The sequence below is a fragment of the Telmatherina bonti genome (assembly GCF_933228915.1).
Source record: "Telmatherina bonti genome assembly, chromosome: 23".
Classification (NCBI taxonomy): domain Eukaryota; kingdom Metazoa; phylum Chordata; class Actinopteri; order Atheriniformes; family Telmatherinidae; genus Telmatherina; species Telmatherina bonti.
In genome coordinates, this window is record NC_136632.1 from 19,840,473 (window position 1) to 19,867,075 (window position 26,603).

Sequence of the window (26,603 nt, forward strand, 5' to 3'; positions counted from 1 at the left end):
ATATCCATTAACATACAGGACAATAAGAGAACTTGACAAAGCTTCCTTTGATTTAATAAGTTGCTTCTAGCAGGATTATATAATCGGTCAATTAGCTGTGCTGCTATGTGTGTAAAGAAACTCAGAAATGCAAACATCTGTTAAGGAAGCAGATAATTGTATATATACATTCTGCCACTTGCTTGTTGGTGTTTGTTAAGACTTAAATACATTCATGTCTGAGGTGAGATGGTCTAAGCATAATTTCTATTCATAGCAGAAGACATTAGGATAAAAGTAGCACACTACATAAGCTGCAATGAAGGTGGTGATGAGGGCAATGGGACGGACGATAAGAACAGCCAAGTAGTCTGAGCCACTGGAGGTTAAGGCAGGATCCCAATCTGGGGCCCAGTTGTAACCTGGAAATAAAACGAGGTTTCCAGTCTTAGTCATTGTGAATGACATCAATTCACAAGAAGTGTGGGGGGTGAATTTAACTGCTAGTTGTTTCCGCTTTCACAGCTCACTTACTTTTCTGCGAATCTCGTTCTTCATCTCCTGAAGAGAGATAAAAGACATCAGACATGGTGGGTGTGATTCTGGGGAAAATATGCAAACATCTAATTGAAGACTAAAGATGAGAGGCTACTTACTGCAGAGACTATCCTCACATGTGCCTTTGCATCCAGAGCAAACTGGCTCCTGAGACTGATACGGCCTTCTTCCGTTCATATTACCACTGCCAAAGGAAGCATAGTTTTAGCTGATTGATTTTTCTTCACACTGAAATTCTTATTCCTCTAATAATTTGATGTTCGACTGATTTTAAAGGATGTTTGACAGCAGTTAATGTCTGTGATAAATGAGACAAATCAATCTTTGGTTAAACACAATCATCTACAAATCTACATTATTTAAGCTATGTGTGGTTTTAAAAATACATTTCCAAACATGATGTAGTGGTTTGAACATAATAAAGTGTAAAATTGAGCCATTTCTTCATTTATCAGAAAAAAAAGCTGGTCTGAAATTTGATGACAGCAAAATGTCGGGATAAGGCACTCTATGGTTGGTACGTTGCTTTAAAAATATTTCACATATTTTCCATTTTCTGTTAATCAAATATTTGTAAATCCTATCATTTTATAAAATCCAAGCATGGATTTATTTAAAATAATTTTTAGTCATGTAACTCCACAGTTTTGCAAGGTAGTTGCAATGAATGCACTTGACATTGTGCAATCATTGCAACAGTAACTTCCTGAAATCGGAAGTGGAGTGTTGCATCCTTAAATATAGGAAGTAAAATCTGAGCTGAGGATTTGAAAATGCTTAACATACGCTGTGGCATAGTTGCAGACAAAAATGGCCCCCTCGTGATTAGTAAAGTGCTCGACACCCTTTGAACACAGCTGGACAGCACAACCAACCTTGTAGCTACTTGCCCACACGACCTACAAGACAAAAATAAAGAACAAATCACTGGCCAAGAAAGGCTCCACTTTTTATCAGGTCTTGTCTCATTGACTGTTACACAAGAGAAGCACTCTCTCACATTAAAGAGTGCGCAAACTTACCTGCGTGTAGTGGCCACATACTTTTGTGCAGGTGTTCTTTTCATAGTTGTAGTATTGTTTTTCATCTACCCAACTTTGTATGGCACGTGATAGGTTGAAAGATGATGGGGGGTACCCTGTCCATATGTTTTCTCCAACAGAAGGAAAAGTAGGATGCACACGGCGGACGTCTCTGAGGTAGATGTTGTGCTTAAACGTGCAGTGTCTTGCCCATGCTCTTGCAGTAATAGCCAATCCCTCATCCCACGTCTAAACAAGCAGATGTGGAAGATATGACGCATCAGACTTATTTTCATTTACATTTTTTTTTTCCACAGCATCAGTTATTTGGATTCAACGTGTTTTACATGAGAACTTCTGAAAAAGAAGTAAATGGAATTCATATAACTGCACACTGTGGTATCTTTGGGTAAAAACTAGTGTTATTGTTTTCTCTGCCTCTATGTTCTTATAAAATGTGGAAAAAATTTTGATAAAGGTACATTTAAATGGACAACAAGCTAGAGTTTCCTCCACTCCAGCATGCAAAATTATTTATAGGGAGGATTTCATTGCACTGAAACCGTTTCACAGCACAACTTAGCATTTTAGCCTCTGCTGTGACCATACCTTGTAGTTTCATCCAGAAATTTTAATATAAAATACATTTATATATATTTAGTACAGACTGTGTGTAAACATCAGAATGGAAAGTGGAAAGAGAGTTTGGGTGGTAAAGTTGATGATCATCTACTGTACTGGAGAAATAAAAAAAACTGTACAATACCAGTCAAAAGTTTGGACATATTTTCCAATTAAAGCTAAGGCGAAAACATGTCCAAGCTTTTGAATAATATATGTTTAACAGTTTTAGAAAGCCATGCAAATGTAAATCTGCAGTTTGTTGTGAGCTTTTAAAACCAAAAACACACAAACATAAAAAAGAAATATTTTAAAAATGCTAAAATGATTGCATATTCCAAAAGATTTATGCATAAAATAGTAAGACGTTAAATTTAAAACCACCCATTTAACACTTAAAGTGTCAGCAAATCTCTTATTATGTGTCTAATGACCACTAAAATCCTGACACTTTTTTTTTTTTTCTCTTGACCAGCATTTAAGCAAACAGAATGATGGTCTAGATGCTGTTCTGCTGAGCAAATTTACTTTGCCAAGGGGAGCATTACTGGTATGATGATCCCCTTGATTTTCTGGATTCTTATGTTATATCTTTATTTATTTTGTTTAATTGTAGTACAGAGTTTCTACTGCTGGACCAGACCGGAAAAGATAGAAGAGAGACAGAAAGACAAAGGGAAAGAGAAAGAAAACACCTCATAGTGAGGAAAAGTGATAGAGAGAAAGAAAAGAAAAAAAAACAGACATTTGCATGAACATATGCATATATACCCATACGTATTCATCTATATAAACGCATGTACATACACATTCACACACATATACACAAACAGGCCAATCTTATATTCATGCTCCCCCTGCAGAGGACTAAGCTATCAAGTGACAGGAGCACCAAAAACGGATGGGTTAAATATTAATGGGAGACAAGGAAAACTAGCTGCTGTGAGTGAATAAACCTGCAGATGACTCAGTGACTGTGTCGCATGCAGAACATACATGTTCAGAGCAGAGTGATCATGCCAATGTGACACTTTTTTTCTTTTTTTAAAGACGATAAAAATAAATTTGTTTGATTTTGTTTCCACAGCAAATATGCTGATATGTCTATATTCAGTCATTTTCTACTTGACGTTTTAAAACAAAAAACACAACTTTCTTGTCTTTATTCTTTAAGTTGGAAATAAATGTCAAGCCACTTATGATACTCAGACCTTTAAACCTGCGTGTTTATGACATTAAAACAGTGAGAAATCACGGAAGCATCTTTGCTTACCATGTGCAGCATGTCACTTGCAGGTGGGCTGACAGACGATCGTGCTCGGTTGTGTTCCCTCACGCACTCATCCATGAACATCCTGTTGTTGATTTCTGGCAGTGAAACTGAGCACAAACCCAAATCCAGCACAATCCAGACCCACAGTAGCATCTCCACTGTGCACCCCATGGCTCAGTAGGCTGAACATCTATAAGCTACAGTTGGTACGAAAAGCTCACGTCTGTCAAACATGATACAGGAAATTACACCCTCAAGTTGAACAGGATGCATATGATGTTTTTTTTCCCTCTCTTTTTTTTTCCCCCATGTAGAGCTGAGAAATGTAAAAACCATGCATGTTATAACATGATCACAGATACAAGCACCAGATAGGTATGTGTGTGGAGGGTTGGTGGATCACAGACATGGAGTTAAGAAGGATTGTGTCTATTAATACGCCACAGTAAATAAATGGAAATCCCAACAGTGATGCAACTTTAAATTCTATATATTTTTGTGACCCCAGCTTTTTATTAAATGTCTTAAATGTCTCTTATTTCTGCAGCTGAGTTGCAGGTTGTCTCATGTGTTGCAGACTTTAGACAATCCTGCAACACTGATCTTCATCTCATTTCACCTCAATCAACTATAAAGTTGCTAGATACAATTAATTGATTTTTGTGGTCCTTGTTCTTCCTTGTCTTTTAGTTAAGCTCGTCCAGCTTCCATCAAGTGTCTTTAGTGGAAACTGGAGAAACTGCCACCTTTGACATCTTCAGTCATGACTTCTGTCGATGGGATTTCTGACACTCTCCCCATGTTTCCAATGTTCTGTTGCCACGTATGTTGAGGCCCAGCCAGTCAGTTATGGATTCATTTTGTTCTTTTAACCATGACTTTTTCAACTATAGCATGCAGAATCTTAATATCTCAGATTATTTTAGAGTTTACATGAGTGTGTTTGCATGACTGTGTTCCATTACAATTTTTTTTAAATCACTCTTTGGACTTCACTTTTGTATATTTAGGTCTTTTTGCAAACATATTTGTCATATATTCTGTGCATAATCAGGGGTAAATTGAAGAAACAACAGCTTTATTCTGTTTACAGGTGCAACACAAGGCTTCAACTCTCCAGACGATGCAGCGCCTCACCCAGTGTTACTCTGATGCCATCTAGCTGTACGAGCATCCCAACACACAAGTCTGTGCATTTCATTGCAAAGTTTATTTTTGAGATCTTTTAATGCCAGAGACAACACAAAGTGCTTTACATTATAAAAACCAAGTCATGCAGATTAAAATAAAACAAGCCCTCACACACCAAAATGGACGAACAGTTTCAAAACGTAGTGTTGCAGGAATAACTAAGAATAAACATAGAACTCAGTATTTAAACAAACAAGCAATTTTATTAACAGAGACTTAAGAGAAAATCCCACTTCAATTTAACCCAGACTGGTCATACACTTCCAAATAACCCCAGCATATCCAGAACCCTGAAGAACAAACCAAACGTGGCACCACAAAGCACATCAATCAGCTAACACTGCAAGTCTCACTCATAAAGACCAACCCTCAGAAGTCAGGGTTCAGGAGCCAGGGAAATCAAGGCCTATTTGACCACCGGGTAAATTTGGTGGGGGGTGGTACTCCAAAAAAACAAAAGAAAATTAAATGAAGATAAAAATAGTTAGTCTGCCTCACAGCTGATAATCCAATACCGTTCAATATGCCATGCAAGGCCAGGCTGACTGACTACTATGACAAAACCTAAACCAAAATCTTAGGACAGCAGGAAACAATGACAAAAAACCATTCAGCAACTGCCACGTCGGTGCCCCCCACACAGCGAAGCCATAAACAGGTTGTACCTTCTTTAAAATCTTGTGTGGCCACACTGCAATATATCAGAAATGATACTAAAAGTAACCACATTCAAATATTACTAAAAGCAAAAAACCATCCAAGTTAAAAACAAATGCTTACCAAGCTCACTCTCCACATGAGGCTCACCTCATCACCAGCCTCAAAAACACCTGGCACTTACCTCACACTTCCTGCCTTTTATAAACTCAGAGAGGCAGTCTCCACCCAACAGGTGGCACAACAGTAGCATAACAGTTTGGTCCGATTTTAGGCAGTCAAATTATTTTACTAGTAGCATCAAAGCGACTTTTGTGGGTTCATGGTTGCTGCATTTAGTGGCCACATTGTTACTCTTACTACCTCATGTCAGGGATCTGGGATCCCTAAGGGTGCAATGTTGTTCAGTGTCCTACAGAGGGTGCCAGACGCCCTTTTCACCGCAAGTGTTTGGTCCTACACAGCTGTAGAGGATTTATCATCATCCCTCTGCACTGTATCAGGAGCTGGCTGCCAGTCCTTCATCGCTTGGGCATTGAGCCCAGTGGTAAAACCCAAGTGCTCCTGTGTTCTCCTTGAGTCCCCTTGTGGTCTAGTGCGACTAACTGATTTTCTGAATGTGATTTCAGCCACCTGGATCCTCCTGAGCTCCTTGTCCATTTATCCAGCAGTCTTCTCCAGGAACCATCCGTGCCATAACTGACCACCTGGTAATCCTAACTACTGGCAGCCCTCCAGATCTGGACACAAACCATTCTGTGCAACCTTTTCCGCCCTCCAACAATTCACCATCACAGGTCCTCTCCATTCCGGATCTGCTGACATCACCCGGACAATCTGCATCGCCTGACGAGTAGGAAAGTTCTACACTTTCTGGGAATCTATTGAAACTCGGCTTGCATATCTATCTTTGCAGTGAACCTCCAGTTTCATCCTTCATTTCCAATAAATCCTTTTCTCAATTTTCAATTTGCTTCAATTGCATGTGGGTCAAAACTCTGAACATGACACTTCATGCACATGCATCACCACACATACAAAACATTTTATGTATACTTTAATATAATCAATTTTTTATATTTATATATATATATATATATATATATATATATATAAAAGCAGTGTTTCTCTAATTTTTTTCAGACGAAGTGTTTGCAAACTCCACCTCCACATGACAGTGAATAATTGTGTGATGTATCAGATGGTTAATCTTATAACAATCCTCCAAATGTAAGACTGGAAAACTGTCAGAAGCTTTATAAATAAGGATAATTATGTGTAATTTGGATGGTTTACATACTGCAGTGACAAAACCTACATGCCCATAATCCGCTTTACTCGTGCCGATTATGTCAAATTCAGATTTTAATATGGCATGTTCAATCTGGTCCAGAAGCTCCGTTTGAGAAGCACTGTGTTAGAAAGATGGGCAGGTGTTCAACCATCTTCAAAAACCTGCAAACTGTGGGTCAGTTTATGTTTCTCAATGGGAAATTGCAAAGATGCTGAATAGATAGCACAAATAAACATGATTAGAGATACATTTCACACACCAACTGGGTTCACATAATGCACTTGGTTTGTTAAATAAAATTAGTTCTCGGTTCAGATAGTATTAAGGATATCGCCTCAACTTAAACTCAAATTGCACGTCTATAACACTGCACAGTAGCTAAATATCCCCAGAGTCAAGCTCTGTCTCCTGGATGGGGGTCACTTGCTGCAGAAACTGGTCCCAGTCTGGTTTGCAAAGTGGTAGCTCTGTCTGGTAGTGATTCCAGAACCTGCAGGCCAACAGGAGACATTTCAGAACATTTACGAGATCCAAACAATGAAATTAAGGAAGTCTGTGTTGTCTAAACTTAGCTCCATAAATGTGATTTTTGTGTGTGTGTGTGTGCGTGCGCGCGTGTGTACTTGTGGTGGTAGATATCCGGGTCTCGGCTGATGCGGTTCTGAAAGCCGATGTACAGATCATCCCAGAGGCGGCCATGTAGCACCACATGCCTCATCACCCCAACCCTGTTTTTAATCTGTGGGGAGAAAAAAAAAAAAAAAAAATTAGTTCTCCATTTACTTTGTTTTCATGATTTACTCAGAGTGGGAGTTTTCTGCAAAAACATCTTCTGACCAGCTTTTCACCCAGAAAACCTTCATAGCGATCATCATTTTACTCCTATTTTATGTCCAACAAAGTCCCTAAATGACATGTTGTGGAAATTTCCTATTCTAGCTTTAGGTACTCGTATGTTTCCTAATCCTTGGGTATATATTCATTTCTGATTATTGCTTTGTAGGCTTTCTGAAGAGGTCATGATGAAGTTAGGAACTTAAGCTGAGTTACACAGTATCTGCTTATTTACCCTTACTGACGTAAATAATGTGTAAAGGTGCTGAGATGTCTGTCTGCAGACATCTGGCATCTAGTAGATATCACTCTTTCTTATACCATGCTGAGGGTTTTATTGTTAAAAGGTCAGATAGAGAAGATTACCCTTTAGTGGTCAAGCTGACCTGGCCTAAATAACGACAAAACCATTCCCTATCTAGACCAGCATAGATTTGACATGCAATTGACATCCTTTCTGCAAGTGCATAAAACCTGGTTTAGTCAAGCTGCATTCAGACTCCTCCAGACCTCTGCTTGATCAGACCTCTGAACGGGTTTCTCCAAATTGCAATTAGTAATACTCTGTTCCTTCTTATTTTCTGTTCAATAAACTTTGTAAACTTTCCTCAACGCATGCTTCTGATTTAATCTTTTTTCACTTATTTGATCAATTTTTAGGTTCTAGCAATACATTTCATTCAGAAGCTGCATGTTTTGTTTTTTTTTAACATCATTTTGTCGTGATAAAACAATCCATTTTCATGTATGAGAATATTCAAATGTAGGGTCACGGAGAGCTGGAGGTGAAGCAGTTTATCCCTGAACCAACACAGAGAGACAAAGATTCCGAGTCACATTCTCTTCTGCGACAACTTCGACTCGAACCAGCTTAAAATCATGTTTTTAGACTGTCGGAGGAAGCTTCCAACCAGAAATCAGCTTGTTGCCAGTTTATAAGAATTATAAGAAGAAAAGTAAACAATGTACCTTAATAAACAGGATTTTACTGGCAACAGTGCTGGTTTCCAGTCTATCTGCTGCAGGTATTGTATTTTAATCTCAAGTAGCTGTAGGAATACAGCTACTGTATTCTTTCTGGAGTCTATCTGACACGCTTCTCTTAATACAGTCTTTACACCAGTTTTCCACACCACCTTCACAGTAATAACACATTAAGAGCACAACACCCACACACACACACACAGACCCACACACACGTAGCCTGTTATTTGTACCGTAAAAGAGAGATAAGCTTGTTCCTTGTGTTTTATCATAAATAGAATTGATCCAGTACTGACAATGGTTACTTAACCATGACTGCAAAATGGCCTAGTCTTGGCCATTACAATTACTTACCAAGAATAGTTATTAGACACAAGTTTAGTTAATAAAAAGATGCATTTCAAAAGGATTTTATTAAGGACCTGTCGATTCATGCTGTAGATCCAGTCTGTGGCTGAAGGAGCTTGCCTGGGAGGTGTGTGTGGGGGTCATCAGGTGTATTTTCATTAATAAGTCAGGCATTAACATAGTTACCTTTTACTCCTGTGCCCGCCTTATCTCCAGATAAAGTTTATCTCAAAACAGAATAATAAAAAAGCACGGTCGCTCTTGTTCAAACAGAATTCTATGTATCTGCCTTTAGTTTTATTCATTTATATAAAATTAATGAGTTTGATTAGGTGGTAAAATATTTTTATGCCCCTTCTCATTTTTAATGTTTTTACTGGTATTGCTATTTATACTTTTCACAATCAGCTTTATTTGTTTAGTAGCAAGGGCTAAAATTGTTTTTATTATTTTATATTATAAGATTCTTTAAGTCATTTTTAAGTCTTAATGGTTTTGGGCGTTCTTATTTATCTGACATCCTTTTAAGATATGAGCCCTCGCGGACCCTGAGGTCTTCTGGTACCGGCCTTTAACATGTTCCTAAAGTGACAACCAAAACTTACGGTGAGGCCTCTTTTTATCGCCATGGTCCCCATCTGTGGAACAGCCTGCCGGAGAACCTCAGGGCTGCAGAGACCTTTGATGTTTTTAAAAAGAGGCTTAAGACCCACCTTTATAGTTTAGCTTTTAGATGATCTTATCTGGTTTTTAGTCTATGTAAAGATTATTTATTTATTGTTGTTGTTCTGTTTTACCTGTTTATTTCTATCTGATTTTATCACTTTATTTCCTAAATATTTTAGTCTTATGCTCACTTTTATTTTGTAGTTATTTATTTAGTGTTCTTAGCTGTTTCGTTGTGGAATTTAGTCTTGTTCAGTTCTGTTACTCCATTGTTTTCCTCATGTGGACCGCCACGCTGGGGGCCTTGCCAACTCAATTTGCCGGGTCGTTGCCATGGTGATGGTCTCTGACAGGTTGGCCCTTGCATTGCAGCCATTCGGCTGTAGTGCGGATCGGGGCCATCCCTGAGTTGTGGCCGTTCCAGTTGTGACGCACCCGATGGTTATGGGTGGGCTTGCCCCTGGTGTGAAAGGATCCCCAGGATATAATTTCCTCACAGTCTGCCGAGCCAGATGTCATCTCTTTTATGTTTATTCTTTTACTGTTATTATCATTATTATTATTGGTTAAAGAGACAGAAAATTACTTTAGAAGCTTTATCATGCAACATGGGATTGGGGGTGTGTCAGTATGTGTGTGCGTGTGTGTGTGTGAATGATTGTGTCTATTTGTTTTCCATGTTTTTCTAATATATATAAAGCACTTTGAGCTGCTTCTTGTATAAAAGGTGCCATAAAAACAAACTTTGATTTGATTAGTTAAATGAGCATATGTGTACATTACAGGATACCTAAAACATATAACGTATTATCTTGTTTATTTAAAAGAAGAAAAAGAAACATTGCATGCACACGGCTTAGCAACAGTTTCAGTTTGAGTTGTCTTTGGTAAACTTGAGTGGTCTGGATTTGGTCAGTATTTGGTCTTTTTCAACTGGTTTCTTCACAGATTCTTATAAGATTCAATCCAGGCTTTGGTTTGGTCACTTGTTGTTAGTCAGACCTATCCTGACGTCTCTCATCTTCCTTTTCTTTTTATCTTTATTTTTAGGTCTGATTGGTAGAGGGATGTTCCTTCCGAGAAGTTCTTCCATCTCAACAGAGGATTTACATCTTCCAGGTAGTTTATGGCTCTTTATAGCTGAGAACATTTTAATAAAATGATTTCAAGTTAAGGAAGTGAAAATGCAGTTGATCCACCTCGAGGTAGGAATGCTCTCTGTCAGGCCTTTTGGAGGGGAACGACAGATCTAAAAAGTCCACTAGATAGTCGTAGCCATCGGTGAGGGCTTCGAAGTCGTCGTCAGTTTCAATCACCTAAATGAACAAATTGGTGAAGGAAAGAAATGTTGAATATAACAAGCAATCAAGGTGAGATACCTGAGAGAAAACAGTGGGTGTTTTCAGCTAAATTATTTAACCACCATGGCGAGGAATTCACTCTGCCTCAGGGGTGGAATATGCCGAATGAGTCCTGATGGGAAGGAAATTCTTCTTATACTTGTTCTTCAACAAATCTTTTTTATTCGTACTTATCAGCACCAATTGTTTTATTTTTTTTAGATCCTTATAGACTAAAATTTTCAATCAACATTTTGGCACAATAATCTGTATACGTTTGTAACAGTTCATACTTAACACAGTCCAGTATTAACAGTAAATAGTTTATACTTGGATGTAATAAATTATTCCACCCCAGTATAATATGTCTCTAACTGGACTACAACATTCAATGCAAATACATTGAAACTTTGCTTCATCAATAAATCAGGTGCTAACACAGTTACCTTTTACTTGTGTCCACCTTAACCATCTTATCTTGAAAAAAACAAACTTTAATCTCCAGATAACGAGTTTATCTCTAAACAATTACAATAAAATAAAAAATTAATCTCTATACACCATCATAGCAATACAACATATAATTGAATGTTGCAGATATCCCAACATATCAAAACATGATGCAGTTTGGATTTCATTAGAATCAACAGCCAACAATGAAATAATATTTCCTGCATTCAGGAAGGCAGTGCAGCAGCGAGAGTAAATCTGGACAGGAGTAGTTAGATTCAGGAAATATGCCAGCAAGTACAGAGCAACTGCAGTAGTTGAGGGAAAGTAAGAGTGAGGTTACCTGTTGTCAAAACTTGCTCAGCTACTTATCTCATACTTCTTTTTAAATGTTACCACCCTAAATAATGACTCTTTTTAGAGAATGGGCTGCAGTTGTTAAGCAGGTGAGTTATACAACCTGCACATTTCCACATCTGTGCAAAGTTTCATTCACCTAGATCATTATCGCGACGGATCATATTCCTCTTGTCAACAAGACAATTTTACAATAAGATCAAGCTCCTTTACGGCTTGGAGAGGAGAAAAAACCTGAGCTGTGCGTTCAAATGTCAGTTTTATTTCTACAAAGAACAACTTACAACAGACTGATTATAAAACTAACAAGTGAGTTTGATATTTTCTAGTAGTTTGTAAGTCATGGCATTGATTTACATTGCTAGTGTTTATTCAATTATGTTTAACCAGGTATAATGATCCATTTATCCATCCATTTGTCATTTGGTCATTTATTTACTTAGTGACTTGTAGTCTGATCACATATAGTTTCACCTACAATAAACACGTTCCTAAACTGCAAACAAATATATTCAGTTAATCAAAAAAAAAAAAAAAAAAACAAAAGCTATGAAGGTAATAAAACAGGTTATTATGAATCAACTAACTTTACATGTGTTATGCTTTGAAATTTGTGGATATTACTTTTTAAAAATGATAGAAATAGTTTTTGGAGTGCTGAGTAATACTTTTTTTTTTTTGTTGTTGTTGTTGTTTTTTACTGAGCAGCTCCACGTGGCCACAGGGACCACTAGGGTTAGGGTTTGGAGCTATGGCTCAACTAAATCACAATTCAGCTCTTACAAAAAAAGGAGGTGAAATAATAAAGCATGCACCACAAAAGCTCAGACATAATCTTGAAGCACTTAGGAAAGTTCATTCCAAGGAAGAGCCAAAAGCTTCTGCGAAAGAGGCTGAAGACAACCAGAAGCAATGTTTTGTTGGTTTTTTTTTTTTAAACCAAGTATATTTACCCGCACAACAAGGTTGTAGTTTTGAAAGCCTGCCCAAGTGTAATAAAACTGGATCCAACTAGGATATTTAAATATCTCACTGCTGATGGCGCTGTTCAGTTCATCCACATACAAGTCAAACTCCCAGTTTTCCCTGTAGATTTTTGTACTGGCTGGAAGGTCAGTGATGGCATCACTGTGACTGGACATAGGGAAGGAAAAGTAGATGTTGAACTGACATGGTTAATATCTGCATTTTAATGGCTATTTTCACTTTATCACAATCTGGAACTTTTCATGTACTGTCATCACAGTTGTGCATTCAAATATCAGTTTCATTTCTACAAAGAACAACCAACAATAGACTGATTATGAAACTAACAAACCCACCGAAAGTAAGAGTCAAACTGAAAACATCCTCCCACTCAGTGTTGCTTAAAAAAAAGAAAACAATAAAGCTTACACTTTAATTGAGTCAAAATGTAAGTCATCCTCCAAGCAAATCAACAAAATGGGTATTTTGACAAGACTACAACAGCAGTCTGGTAAAGTACCACTCTTACAAATAGGAAGAAAGCAGAACTTTACAACTCTGAGGTGGAAAAAAAGAGTATTTGAATAGTAGGAGACAGCACTGAGCAGATGTCATGCTCAAGGGTTCGGTTTACCAAACAACAGCTTCATCAGAAAAAGGAAGAATAGGGGGGGGGGCACTGTGTTTTACTTACACGCCATACCGATTTTAGAGTAGAATACACACTTTTTGAATATAAAGGCATAATACTGAAAATCTGCCGAGCAAGTTCACAGTTCATCTTTCCCTGCAGCATTTAAATTGCTTTTCCACCCAGATTCATGCTTCCAACACCAAACCAAACATCTTGTTTATTGCATTTAATTCAGTACTTCTTGTGCAAGGACTCTTTCTCTGGTTGAAGTGGCCTTAAGTCAAAACCTGAGGGCACACCCTCATCAAATCTGCTCAGTGTCTTTATTTGGCATCCACTGGTATGTTTCTCTTACTGTACATGAAGCTCTTGGCTTCATGTGTAGACAGTGATGCCGTAGTTAATGACTTAGCTGAAGTCCAGAGGTAACAAAGAAAACTACCTCACAAATGTTAAAAAATATGAACATGCAGCAACACCAATGCTTTGGCAAAAGTTCAATAAGGAAGATCTGATTTAGTCTGATGTCAAAGCAATGTTTCCTAAAATCTGATCTCTCAGTGACTTAAATGCTTTCCACAACAAACAGGAGCTGAGAGTGTCTCTGTCTTATTTCCCTGATAAATTATTTCACTGATAAATGATTTATCCTACTATTTAATGTACTGTACTTTAGCAAGTGAAAGAGATTAACTCTAGCACAGGGGTGTCGAACTCCAGTCGTCGAGGGCCGGTATCTGGCAGGTCTTTGATCTTTCCCTCCAGCTGATAGGAATCAAATGCATCCTGCAGCTTCTTGTCAACCTGTTTTTAAGTTTTGGTCAGGTGTGTTGGAGCATGGAGACAACAAAAACCTTCAAGATACCGGCCCTCAAGGACTGGAGTTCGACACCAGTGTCCTGATATGTAGGGAATATCTAAAATGTTTTTCTTCTCCCATTTTTAGACAAAACATTGATAACAGAAGCAGTGTTTGAGGCGTCGTCAACCTGTTGGTTGTGTCTTTCAGAGCGAGGCCCAGGTCCAGCACAGCCCCTGGCTTAGGCGTCCATGTCTTGATGTCTGATGCTATCTTATTGATGAGCGCATTGAGGTCCTCTGCACGGTTTTTAACATTTGTGTCCTTTATGTACCTTTTAGAGATTAGAGAGAAGAACATACAAGCACTTTTAGTAGAAAGAACCAAGAAGCAGGTGCCACCATTAAGCTATTTTGGATTTTAAATGCGATTAATTTACAAAATAAACGACTTTCATTTGGTTTTACTTCAGCAGTCACTGATCTTTCCCAGACCCTAGCCAACTGCTCTATGCAAACTCAACTTGTCTGATGGATGAGCCTCCACAAAATAGCCAGCAAAAGGACAGTAGATCTTCGGTTGCAGTGATTTCACCAGCATTGACTTGTAATTCAGTAGCTTCTTCCTTTCGTTCTTAATGAACTCTGCCTTCCAGGAATCTGCAAACAGAACAGAAAAATCACCATTTGTGTCATAATTTTCAAGTTTCTTCTCACCCATGGTTCCCATAATGTTTGACAATTCAAGCTTTTCTTGCACAATAGGCAGGTGACTAAGGAGACAGTCTCAAATCATACTCCCACTGTTTAGATTTTGATGCATCAGCAAAGCATTTGCAGAAACTGTGTTGATGATAATCCTGCCATAACCCCACTGAACTTCCCTTTACAGCACAAAAATAACTGGATCCAGAGCCGAGAGATGTAGAGAATACAGAGTTTCTTTGTGTTTACTCTATCTTTACTTTGTCCTCTGTTGTTTTACTGCAGTAGTCTAGTTATTTTTCAACTATTTGAAGTACTTATTATAGTCAGGGAAACATCACTGTTATATGGTAAACCAAACAATATGACAGCATTGTCAATCATTCATTTTCCTAACCGCTTAATCCAATTCAGGGTCGCGGGGAAGCTGGAGCCTATCCCAGCACTTCTGGCACTGGAATGTAAATAAACCCTGTGGTGCCTAAGTTTTCATTAACAGTATAACAACATTGTCAATCATTCTCGCGGTGACTAAAGTTGCGGGGAGCTTATCCCAGCAGTCTTTGGGCGAAAGGCAGGGTACACCCTGGATAGCTTGCCAGAGCCACAATTGAGCTGGCGAGAATTGGCGAGAACCCATGGCGAGAACATAGAAACCTTGCCCCAGCCAAGGATTGAACCAAAAACCTTCTAGCTGTGAGGCCACAATGCTAACCACCATGCTGCCCCACAATGTCAATCATGATAAAGCAAATGCCTTTTTGTAAATACTGATATGTACCTCTATAATTACTATCTGCAAACATCCTTCATGCCACAGACAATGCACCCTCATATTGTTACAGAGGACAGCTATTGGCATGTCATTTAAGATAACAATTTAATCTATGTACCTACAAAACTGAAATTTGCATCATTTTGAAACATCTCTTTCTCCTTGCGAAGTACGGTTTTAGGTTAAATTTCTGGATGCAGTGGTAAATTATATTTAGTAACGATCTTGCAAGGTACTTCTAAGCCCATTGGACTATCGTGGTAGGATAAGAGTTTCTCATACAGTGCAGTTTGCAGGCTTGAAAGTCATGATAAAAACAATAGTGGCTTAGATTTTGCCAGCCTCGCCTACACAGCTACTGCACTTTAGATGTTGGTGATTGCACGAATAGTAACACAATCTTCCTTGAAAAAACTGGTTCAGTCAAACCGTATCCGTAGCTTAAGAAGGTTCTTAACTCAGAAAAATTACCGGAAATTAAATGATAGAAGTGCCTGTCATTGTAATTAGCTAATTTTTATAAATACAAAAGAAATGAGCTTCAGTGGTTTCTTCCCAGCAGCAGAAATAATGGCTGTGTGTGTGTGTGAGCTGAGTACCAGTCAAAGGACATGCCTATCCATTAATTAAGAATGGATAAGTGCATGTCATAGTTTCCATCATGTATATGATCCAGATATGAAGCTGACGCCATGAAACGGCTGGCATGAGAGCTGAATAAACATAATATCCTTGCGTGTCTAAATGATGTGTGAAAGAGAAACTGAAAAACTGTTAATAGTAAAATTTCTTTGTTTCTGTCCCAACTGTTGCTTTTAGTGTGAAGATTTTGTCAATGCAATGACAGTGGTTAACAAACAAACTTATTTATGTTCAAAAGGTTCAAGAGAATTAATAAATCACAGAGTTGTCTTTATTGTATTTTAGGAAACTTTTCCGGAAATGTCACTAAGACATGCTGGTTTTCATCAGCGTTTTTTTCTCTGACTTAATAAAAAAAAAGGTTTAAAGTGTTCATGTCACACAAAATAAAGTCCATCCAGGGTTCATGCTAGATGTCTTGGTGTAATAACTGTTCTCACCACTGTATTTCCCCCCGTAGAAGGTCATGGGGAATCCTGACGCCCCACCAGCAAAGTCGCTCATCATCAGGTCCACGTTTTGTGGTAGTCTGCCGCCATTTGGCCTGGTGCAGTCCACCGTGTTGAGGATCATGTGACCTTTAACAAACATTGTAAACATTATTACTCCACTTCTAGATATTTCATTATAAATGAGAAGGGAAAACACAGAAATCCATCTACCCTTGTAGTCAACTATGATGCAGGTGTCCATTTCTGGATGCACACCATCCATCAGAATCATAAACCTCAGGTGTTCATCAATCTGAGAGATTCAAAAAGATATTTTCTTTACAATCCCTTCATAACAATTCATTAAAAGAAAGAAATTCAGTGTGGGATACGTCCAGTTGTTTTGTTAGACCAATAATCTCTTGAATTGCACCTTGACTTAAAGGATTAACTTGAGAAGCTTACGTTTTGCCAGACACCAAAAGGAACAACATTAATATTAGTCAGCTTGACTTGGCTTTGCTCCAAATACCTGTTGACATAAAGATGATAATGTAAATAAATGTAGCTTGAAACATAAATACATTCATATATATTGTATATCCAATGGAGCTTTATTAAGCCACTAACCAGAAGACCGGCCTGGATGTGTCTCCAACGTATATGGGGACATCTGGCCTCCTCTTTGACAAGATTCCCAGAGTGGGGTAACTAAAGGAGGTACTGAACATTACTAGTTGTTTGATGCCGGCACATTTTAAAGTTCATCTTGTGTTAAAACTTTATGCATATGATTACTAAACCATCATAAGATGAGCGAGGTATCGGACTCAAAATGCCAATTGAATAAATATTAAATAAAAACTTCTAGACTACAGAAACCTTCCTGTTAACAGTCACATTGGAAACACCTCTGTCACCCAACTGAATGACCGTACAGACAACAGACAAATTAGATCTGGAAAGTGTGGGCTTGAATGAAATGACAGGAAAAACCCGTTTCATGAACAGTTAGAAATGTGATCAAGGATTGACTTTGCATAGAAACTGAAAAATGTAAATGTAATCGTCTTCTCTCTCTATGAGGTGTTTCCTGTTTTCTCTTCTTTTCAATTCTCTTTCTGTCCTCTCCGGTCCAGTCCAGCAGTACAAACTTTGTAATACAAACATTCATTCATTTTCTGAACCGCTTAATCCAATTCAGGGTCATGGGGAAGCTGGAGCCTATCCCACCTGGCTTTGGGCGACAGGCAGGGTACACCCTGGACAGCTCGCCAGTCCATTGCTGGGCCACACAGAGACAAACAACCATTCACGCTCACACTCACTCATATGGGCAATTTAGAGTAACCAATTAACCTAGCATGCATGTCTTTGGACAGTGGGAGGAGAGAACCCACGCATACATTGGGAAAACATGCAAACACCACACAGAAAGGCCACTGACCAAACCCCTAGGATTGAACCAGTGACCTTCTTGCTGTGAGGCCACAGTGCTAACCACTGTACCACCGTGCAGCCCGTAATATAATAATACAATTATGCAAAATAAATACAAAAACAAAATAAGAATCCAGAATATCAAGGAGAGCATTATATCTATGATGCTTCCCTTGGCAAAGTAAATTTGCCCAGCAGAACACAGCATCCAGAAAATCTTTCTGCCTGCTTAAATGCTGGACAAGACAAAAAGAAAAAAAAAAAGGGAATGTATCTTGAAGTCAACAAGCAAAAAAATGAGCTGCCATATCTCAGCAAACTACTCGGTTTTTTATGAAGTTGCTTTAAAATGACTATTTGGTGTATTTTATTCTGAATTAATTTAAACTTGTTAGACAAGTGAACAATAGGTGGTAGTTTTGTATTTAAAATAAGAACATCACAATTCACCTGAGGTGGTCTGAGTGCATGTGGCTGATGTAGATAAGATCTGCTGCACACAGTCGGTCCATGCAGTCAGCTGGAGGCTCGTGGAGAAGCCACCAGCCTCTGGCAAACGCAGGACCCGTCAGCCACGGGTCAAACATGAACCGCTTCTGTCCGAGCTGAAGCTCCATGCAGGCATGGGTGATATACGTTATCTGAAAGGCAAGTTTTCCTATTACACATTTACAGACTGGCACTACTCTTTCAGACCCATAAAAAGGCAGTGTGACATATATGATACATACAGTTTCTGGGACATTTGGTGTCACTTTATGGTGCAAATTTTGCTCAAAATCCCATGGAAAACAATCTGATTTTTGTCTTCTGCCCCTTAATGGACACCAGAAATATTTTGACTTATCGCATGGTAATAAATGACAAATATCCCTAAAAAAATGTACTTTCTAAATGTATTTTTTAAGGGACAAGGAAAGGTCTCATATGAACAAAATTGAACTCTTCTGATCATTTTTTCATAGTTTGGGTCTTAATGGGTTAAAATGACTTCTGGTCTGATGTTTGCAGGGAAAATGCAAGGTGTGTGTTTTTTAACTTTTTTTTATGATGAATGATGTGTGTAAAGGGAGAGCTGTGTGTATCAGCAGATTTTATGACTGTCTGTAAAGATAAGCGTCGGTCACATAGACTACAACATTTGAGAAGAGTCTTTCCCCAAACATATTTAAGAATATTTCTTCCTTATAATTAATACTGTAAATAAATCTGTACTAAATAATGAATGGCTGGCTGCCATCCTCTGATTTGAAGACAATTTCTCATATCTGTGTATCTGGCTCATTTGCATAAATATGTAACTTAGGTAAAGAGAAGAATATGAATATGCAACAAGAGTTTAAAGCATTTTTGTTTGAATTTTAAAGTATTAGGTTAATACAGACTTTTACTTCTCCTTCCTGAAGCTGCAGAGGCTCTCTCGGTTCAGCCAGCCAAGGGTCAACCGGGCTCAGTTCCACCAGCTGAAGCCCACCATCATCCAAGATCTCTACCTCTGTGTGTGTGAGACACTCACGTTTAACAAGTCATTTGTTCCTTTAAGGAGTAAAACAGTATCTTTATCAGTATAAATGAAAAAGCAGGTATTTGTGGAACTTTTTAATTACAAGGATCACAGCTAAAACTTTATCCATCTGTTTCCTGATACGCTACACCATACATGTCAAACTCCGGCCCGGCCCGCACACTAAAATTATATTTGGCCCGTGAGACGATTTCAAATATGTATTACATCTTTCCAGATCTACATCCCCCTGCCGCCTAAGCGTGCTCAATCTGCAGCTTCAGGGGCACCCACGTCATCACTATTAAAATGCCGTTCGGGCTTTTAGAACCAAGTTGCACTTGTGGGAGAGTCAGATGCAGCAAGGAAACCTGGGTAATTTTTTGTGCTGCCAAGTCATGAGCATAAGACCGTATAAGAAAGATAGACGGAGCCTTTGGCGGTAAAAAGTGAAGCCCATGTGAAAGTGCATAAAACTGCAGTTCCCCCTTTATCCACTAGGGGCTGGCTCCAAAACAGAGCAAATCCCCATAGACTCCCATGTTAAAAGACCAACTTCACGGCAGAAATAAACATATTTACAGCCTGTAATGTGTCGTGGAATTTATCCGATGAGAAATAAATCTATAAATCAACTGTTTTCTGTTCAGATTTATTGATCATGTACAGATGTTGCGAGCGAGAGGTCTTGAGAGCTCTGCTCCGCTCAGAGTGTTACAGCGTTCTTTAAACAACCTCTGCCTGGCAGCACTAGTCAAAACAACTCCCAGCTTGAAGATAACAACAGTCAAAGCTGAAACAGGCCTTGAACAGAACACTTGGTTTTATGCATGAATCTACTAAAGCAAGCTTACTGAACTACTCTAAACTATACAGAATATATAACTTGTACGACATAAAAGAAGCTTAATAAATGAGTAACATCTTAAAACAGGATCCCACCACAAATGACACGCTCAAGTCAAAGTCAGTCTGTTGGTGCTGCGCAATTTCCACCTTACCTCCCCGACATGCTGCCCCAACTCCACGCCCAGGTAGCACAAATGCTCCCTCTGTTTGGCAGCACATATCTGTGTGTGCAACTGTTTTATTTAATGAATATGAACAAAACAGCACACAGGAGTCATCTCATTGATGAACACCTTCATTCAGTCCTGAGGCTTTCTTCAGCTCAGAGCCTGACTCCACAAATTGATGCACTTGCATGTAAAAAGCAACGCCAAGTATCTGGATTGGATCCATGTGCATCATCAGAGTAAATGGAAGCAAACTAAACTGGATAAAAATTATTTTATTTACTGAAGGCATAGTCTGTTCAAAGTTAAAAGAGATAATTGTTTTTTTTTGTTTTTTTTAGGTGTTGGCCTTGATGGCCTGTGATGAAAAGATTTCAAATTCCAGATATTTAGGCCTGGTATTTATTTCAGTTTTTTAAGCCTGTTCTGGGTTCAGTGTTAAAGCAAATTTAGGCCTAACTATTACTTAATATATGAAAATGTTTAATACAGTACTGTATCTCAAAGATATTAAAAACATGAATAATAGCCGTCACTTTCTACATAAAAAAATTAGTTTGGCCCTCTATTTTGTTCCTCTTTTTAATTTTGGCCTTCTGTGAATTTGAGTTTGACACCCCTGCATTACACCGTGTAGGGAATATACATATTATAAGTTAAGTTTCATAGTTGTAAAATATTTTTGTGTTACGAAGTTTCCTGTCACTTCAAAGGAAACAGTACGTAAAGGGAGTGTTTTCACACTGCAGACACATTTATAGAACATTTATAGAAAAAAAACCTTCTGGGAAAAGCAACTCACCAAGCTCATCCTGTAAGAAGCTGTCAGGAGGGTTCTCATATTTCATTGTTGACACATTTAGCTTCCAGTTATGTTTCGTGCATTTAACAGTGCTGTAAGAAGAGAGGGGCCAGGAAACTGAAGTGAAAAGTTTTTTTTTTAACGCAGGCAGAATAAGACTGAATGTAACAGGCTGCTGTATTGTCATCATACAAGGCTGGATATGCAGGAAGGCCTCACCTGCCGTCTAGGTCCTCAATATCTTTGATAAATAACCCACCTTGATGTTTGCACTGATTCTTGCATGCTTTAATGCCATTTTTGCTCTTGTATATGATGTAGCATTTACCGTCCACTGGGTTTTTCTTGAAATTGACACCTGCTTTGAGTGAGTTCGCTTCTTCAGCATCCAGCAACAGCACCACCTTTGTTTCCTGAGCAGTCATTTTACCTGAAGAAAAACAAACAAACAGAAAGTTTAGGCTTTAAAAAAAAACAGGGGATAAAAACCACAATTTAATTTGTGTCAAAAGAGGGTGCACTTTTTAAAAAAAAAAGAAAAAAAGATTGCTACAGAAAAGTACAGTTTAATATCTAACTAAACCTTTGATTTCCAATCTAAAAAATATGTGATAAAAATACTACTTTTTAAATTTTTTTACTGCATGGGTTTTGAGCAAAGTGTTACCATAAAGTGCTGCAAAAGGTCTCAAACTGTATGCATCAAACATGATTTGGCTTTATAGACTTAACTAATTATGTAGTTAACCCTATATATGAAAGCATCATGGATCTCATCTTTCCAGGGTACAAATTAGGACCAAATGGAGTCATAACATTTGCACATAATAAGTTTCTTTGAATTTAACTTCACCAGTTTGGTATGTGTGAAGATGAAATTCAAGCGTGAATGTGGGTGTGACAGTTTTTGAACAGCTCATCATGCCTGCTGTGCTACATTGTTGTGTAAACCCTAGACACAACCAGCTATTTCCTATCATATCAAATCAAACTTTATTTACAAAGTCCTTTTAATACAAAAGCAAAGCACTTTACATGACAGTTTTTGAGCACACCTAAGTTGGAGAACACACATCTGATCCTACATATATACAACCCCCACCACTCCTTGTGCAAACATGAACTCTAACGTCTAGTTTCTGTCTCTAACTAAAACATCAATATAAAAATATAACCGAGATAACACATTAAACATTAACCTGATCTCAATTCCTGGTTATCTCTTTTTTTTTTTTTTTCCTAGGAAATCAGACTGGATTTGCAACAGGTATTTGCAGACACAAAGCAGCCCTTCACTTCTGTTGTAGCCCGATCTACCACCTTCTGTCTGCACTGGTTCCCACCTAGTGCGCATCACCTCCGAAGGTCTGGAAACCCAAACCAGTCCTCAACCACTCATATGTGTAGTCTGCCCATCCGCCATCCCATCCAGTTCTTATTCAAGCTTTTTTTAAATGAATGAATGAAATGAAAAATACTTTATTAATCCCCAAAGGGAAATTTTTGCAATTTCCAATCTTTGGCTCAGGAACTCAGCATGTTGATGTATAATCGCGCCACAGGAACCCTGACTAGATTTTTATTCAGAATATTTAACAGCTAACGAGAAAACACAGCATTTCAGTGAGTGAATTAAAAAAAAGGCCCATATTTTTAAAATAAAATGTTTTATGAAAACTTTGTCTTGTCAGCAGTCATAGATATGAAACTAAAGCATAAAATTACCAGTAAGACCAATTGTGATTGATTAAAACGAATATTAATACAGTTAATACAGTGAAAGCTACTGATCTCTTAAAATAAATCAGACTGAATTCCCATTGAAGGAATGTGTTCAGGTGCTTTTTAAGGCTTTTGGCTATCACTTAAAAGTTGTACTTTCTAATCCGCTCCATGTACTTTTACTGTCTAACGTCACAAGTCATTTTCAGCTTGCCTTCAACAAACAGTAATAACATCTGAAAAATGGAGAAAGGTGAACTTAATTTTCAGTGATAATGCATCTAAAAAAAACCTTTTTCTTCAGCAAAAACACATCAAGCAGTCTAGATCTCAATCTAATACATGGTAAGGCGCCTTACTGAAAAGTTAACTGCTATGATAGCCGAAATGTTTAGTGACATCATTCTGGAGGGCATTTATTTAGCTTCTAATACAGTCAGGAACCTTATGAACATCATTTCATTAGAACAGTGAGATGTGGTCCTGCCACAAAGTGATGCAGAAAAACTAAAATCCAGAAGTATCAGAAACCAAAAAGTTTCCAATAAACATATTTGTCATTAATTCTATTACTGATCTTTTACCTCCATGTAAAAATGGGAAATGAGCCAATTCTATTTATATATGAAGAATCAAAGTTTCATATTATATGTTTAACTATTTTTGTTTTATTTTTAGAATAAAACATTGATCAATTTAACCTGCAACACAACAGGAGAGCTAATGAGCTGTCCAGAACATGCCATTAAGTATCCAGCTGATCCAAAATGCTGCAGTGAGGGTTCTGATGAGAGCTACTGGGAGTAAATCGAGTATAGCATTTAAAACACTTATATTTAGAAGCTCTCCATAACCAAGCTCATGCTGGCTTATTTTTGGTTCACATAGAAACCAGAGCCCTTGGCTACCAGGCCACACGCTGATGGAACCAGCTCCTGGTTGGTTCACGAGGCAGATTCCTTCTCTACCTTTAAGATTAGGCTGTAAACCATCCATTTAGATAAACCTCATAATTAGGAGTGGTCTAGCTATTAGGTAAGCTGCCTTTGGCCGTTCATTTTTTATCTCTGCTCCTTATCTTCCGTGTATGACATTATTGGAATCATTAATGTATTTCTTCTCTCAGCAGGCTGATCCAAGCCGAGACACATGGTCACCCTCCCTAGGCCGGAGGTTTTTCCTTCTCGTTATAAGAAGGAAAAACAAAGAATAGACTGCTACTCTGCTTGCTAGATAAACAATCTCAACCTTTAAAACAGCCACAACAGACCAGTGAATCTTTCAGCATAAATACAGAAGATGTGAACTGAATGTGAGTGTTAAACCTGCATCATCTTAGCAAAGTCTTTATCAGCTTTCCCATAGCAAAAAGAACTGGATGTTCACAGCACATATGCTGCCATCCGTAATAAAAGAAACAATGATGATGAGCTTTAATTTTCCTCAAAACAAAGCTTCAAGAAAGATGTTGCTGCCGGTTGTAACGTATAAACTTTTATGTTTAGCATCTTGCATCACATTTATCTAGCATGCTATCACATGTCCAAAGGCCTTATCTCTTATCAAGCACACTTTTAAATCACCAAAAGCCTCATCTTTAATGCAGATGTCTCAATATGACTCATATCAGTATCACTTTGTCCTGCTTTTTCTGTTGGATAGTCACTCTAAATTGTCCTTATGAGTGATAGTGTCTGAAGGCTGTTTGTCTCTCTGATGGACTGGCAACCTGCCCAGGGTGTATCTTGCTTTTATGCCCAGTGATTGCTGGGATGGGTTTCATCTTCCCAGAACGCTTAATTGATCTAAGCGGTTACATGTTCAGGTTTACGTGTATCACACAAACAGTCACTTTACAGGCTAAATCAATTCTCACAAACATTTGTGATTCAATTATGAATGTATAAATGCATTGTCCATAAGCCAATTCATTTAAAACTCAGGAGTCTTCAATGCACTTTTTTCCTCAAACATTGTTAATAGTTTTTATCATCATTAAAGTTTTCTTTGCTTTCACCCTCAGAATAAACATTAAAATATTTTGTAATTAGCCTTTACAGTATTCTCACATTAGGAGCAGTTAAATGCTGTAATGCCCCGTGCTCACAGGTAAGTAATGGGTTGATTTATTAACAGCTTTAGGAACAAGAGCTGCTCTTTCAGACACAACTCACGCTCAACTAAACCATCATCACAACATGAGTCTCACATGAACATAACCCCTCATGCACAGAACAGCAGATCACAAAAGGCAAATGAGAACAATAACACTACAGCTATTACAATACTTTATTTTAGTATGACTAAATATCGTGTGTATTTATTTATTTTTTTAGCTTCTTCTTAACTTCTTATAAAGTTTTACAAACAGACTGATTTGGAGTATATTTATTATTGAAGGTCATACATGTCTTACTAAGTGCGTGTAAGTGTAGGACCTAAATCCAATCTTAAAAAGCTGATAATTAATCCCAAACTAAAGCCAACCAGTCCACGTCGTCTGCGTGCTCTCAAAAGACGTGCAGAGATAGCAGAATAGTTGTATACAAAATATTAGCCAAGTTATCTCTGGTGGATGACTTGAATAAATGAATAAATAAATAAATAAATAAATAAATAAATAGCGCCTGCAGCTCGGTTCATGCAGCAGGAACTGATTCCACTTTATCAGGCTTTAATGCAGTTTTACTCTCTAAATCATTCCTTTCTTTCGTTTTTATTTAGTGTTTGTTGGTTGAACTGCTACTGTAAGAAAGTACCCATGATTTACTGGTAAAGAAATAAAAATGTTGCTTAAAAAAAATGACTATCAATTAATCATCAATCCAACGTGAATATATTCATAAAAATAAACCATTCTAGTTACCGTTTTATCGGATTGATGATGACGTAACTGTATGTAGGTGATAAAATTAGTGACTATATTTCACTTACCTTAAAAGCCAAGTTTTTCTCCAGAGTCTATAAAAATGTTCTTTCTTTAGAGTCGCAAAGTAATCCAGACACGCGAGAATAGATTATAATTAAAAAAAAAAAAAAGTAATGGACCTGTTTGAGTTTTCCTCCGAGCACCACCTCCGTCTATCCTAACTGCTTCAGGTTACGTGGTGTCATAAGGAAGCAAGCTGCAATTGCTGCATTTTTCTTTTTTTAAAACGGGTGCATGCTGTCTCATGTCCAAAGAACTTATCTCTTATCAAGCACACGTTAAAATCAGCAAAAGCCTCATCTTTAATGTAGATGCGGCAATTTGTTAATTTAGTTTACACACACACACACACTATATATATATATATATATATATATATATATATATATATATATATATATATATATATATAGTGTGCTATATATATATATATATATATATATATATATATATATATATATATATATATATATATATATATTTTTTTTTTTTTTTTTTTTTTTTTTTTTTTTTTTTTTTTTTTTTCTACGTCCCAGTGCTTGTGCATATCTGACTGTGATCTCCACTAGACTTGGCTGACGGCTTTGTTTCCACCCAACAACTGGCTGCACTGCTCCTTCCAGGATCCACATCATCATCATCACATTCAGCTGGGCCAGCTCGTC

At 37.8% G+C, this 26,603-nt stretch overlaps 2 protein-coding genes across 2 annotated transcripts; both read right to left on the reverse strand.

The window, feature by feature from the left end:
• Positions 1-43: 43 nt before the first annotated feature.
• Positions 44-3,730, reverse strand: glipr1a (GLI pathogenesis-related 1a). Its single transcript, XM_079263453.1, has 6 exons — positions 3,454-3,730; positions 1,560-1,808; positions 1,324-1,436; positions 636-721; positions 514-540; positions 44-401 (listed from the first exon to the last, which is right to left on the reverse strand). The coding sequence occupies exons 1-6, from the start codon at positions 3,622-3,624 to the stop codon at positions 247-249; spliced, it is 801 nt and encodes a 266-aa protein (XP_079119579.1). The 5' UTR covers positions 3,625-3,730; the 3' UTR covers positions 44-246.
• Positions 3,731-4,475: 745 nt separating this feature from the next.
• cmah (cytidine monophospho-N-acetylneuraminic acid hydroxylase) lies at positions 4,476-26,078 on the reverse strand. The gene is made up of 15 exons (XM_079263167.1): positions 25,944-26,078; positions 21,507-21,717; positions 21,288-21,379; positions 19,351-19,460; positions 18,416-18,606; positions 17,156-17,236; positions 16,991-17,057; positions 16,757-16,838; positions 16,535-16,672; positions 14,497-14,632; positions 14,164-14,307; positions 12,528-12,708; positions 10,627-10,743; positions 7,219-7,334; positions 4,476-7,085 (listed from the first exon to the last, which is right to left on the reverse strand). The coding sequence occupies exons 2-15, from the start codon at positions 21,710-21,712 to the stop codon at positions 6,974-6,976; spliced, it is 1,773 nt and encodes a 590-aa protein (XP_079119293.1). The 5' UTR covers positions 21,713-21,717; positions 25,944-26,078; the 3' UTR covers positions 4,476-6,973.
• Positions 26,079-26,603: the final 525 nt, after the last annotated feature.

Bases quoted from the DNA above. Each gene is read 5' to 3' on its own strand.
- glipr1a (XM_079263453.1), bottom strand. From the start codon at position 3,624: ATGGGGTGCACAGTGGAGATGCTACTGTGGGTCTGGATTGTGCTGGAT. The intron at 1,437-1,559 runs GTAAGTTTGCGC...TTTGTCTTGTAG, and splicing joins TATGTGGCCACTACACGCAG to GTCGTGTGGGCAAGTAGCTA. The intron at 722-1,323 runs GTATGTTAAGCA...TTCCTTTGGCAG, and splicing joins GTCTGCAACTATGCCACAGC to TGGTAATATGAACGGAAGAA.
- cmah (XM_079263167.1), bottom strand. From the start codon at position 21,712: ATGACTGCTCAGGAAACAAAGGTGGTGCTGTTGCTGGATGCTGAAGAA. The intron at 19,461-21,287 runs GTGAGTTGCTTT...TCACACACACAG, and splicing joins CTTCTTACAGGATGAGCTTG to AGGTAGAGATCTTGGATGAT. The intron at 14,633-16,534 runs GTGAGAACAGTT...TTCTGTTTGCAG, and splicing joins CTACGGGGGGAAATACAGTG to ATTCCTGGAAGGCAGAGTTC.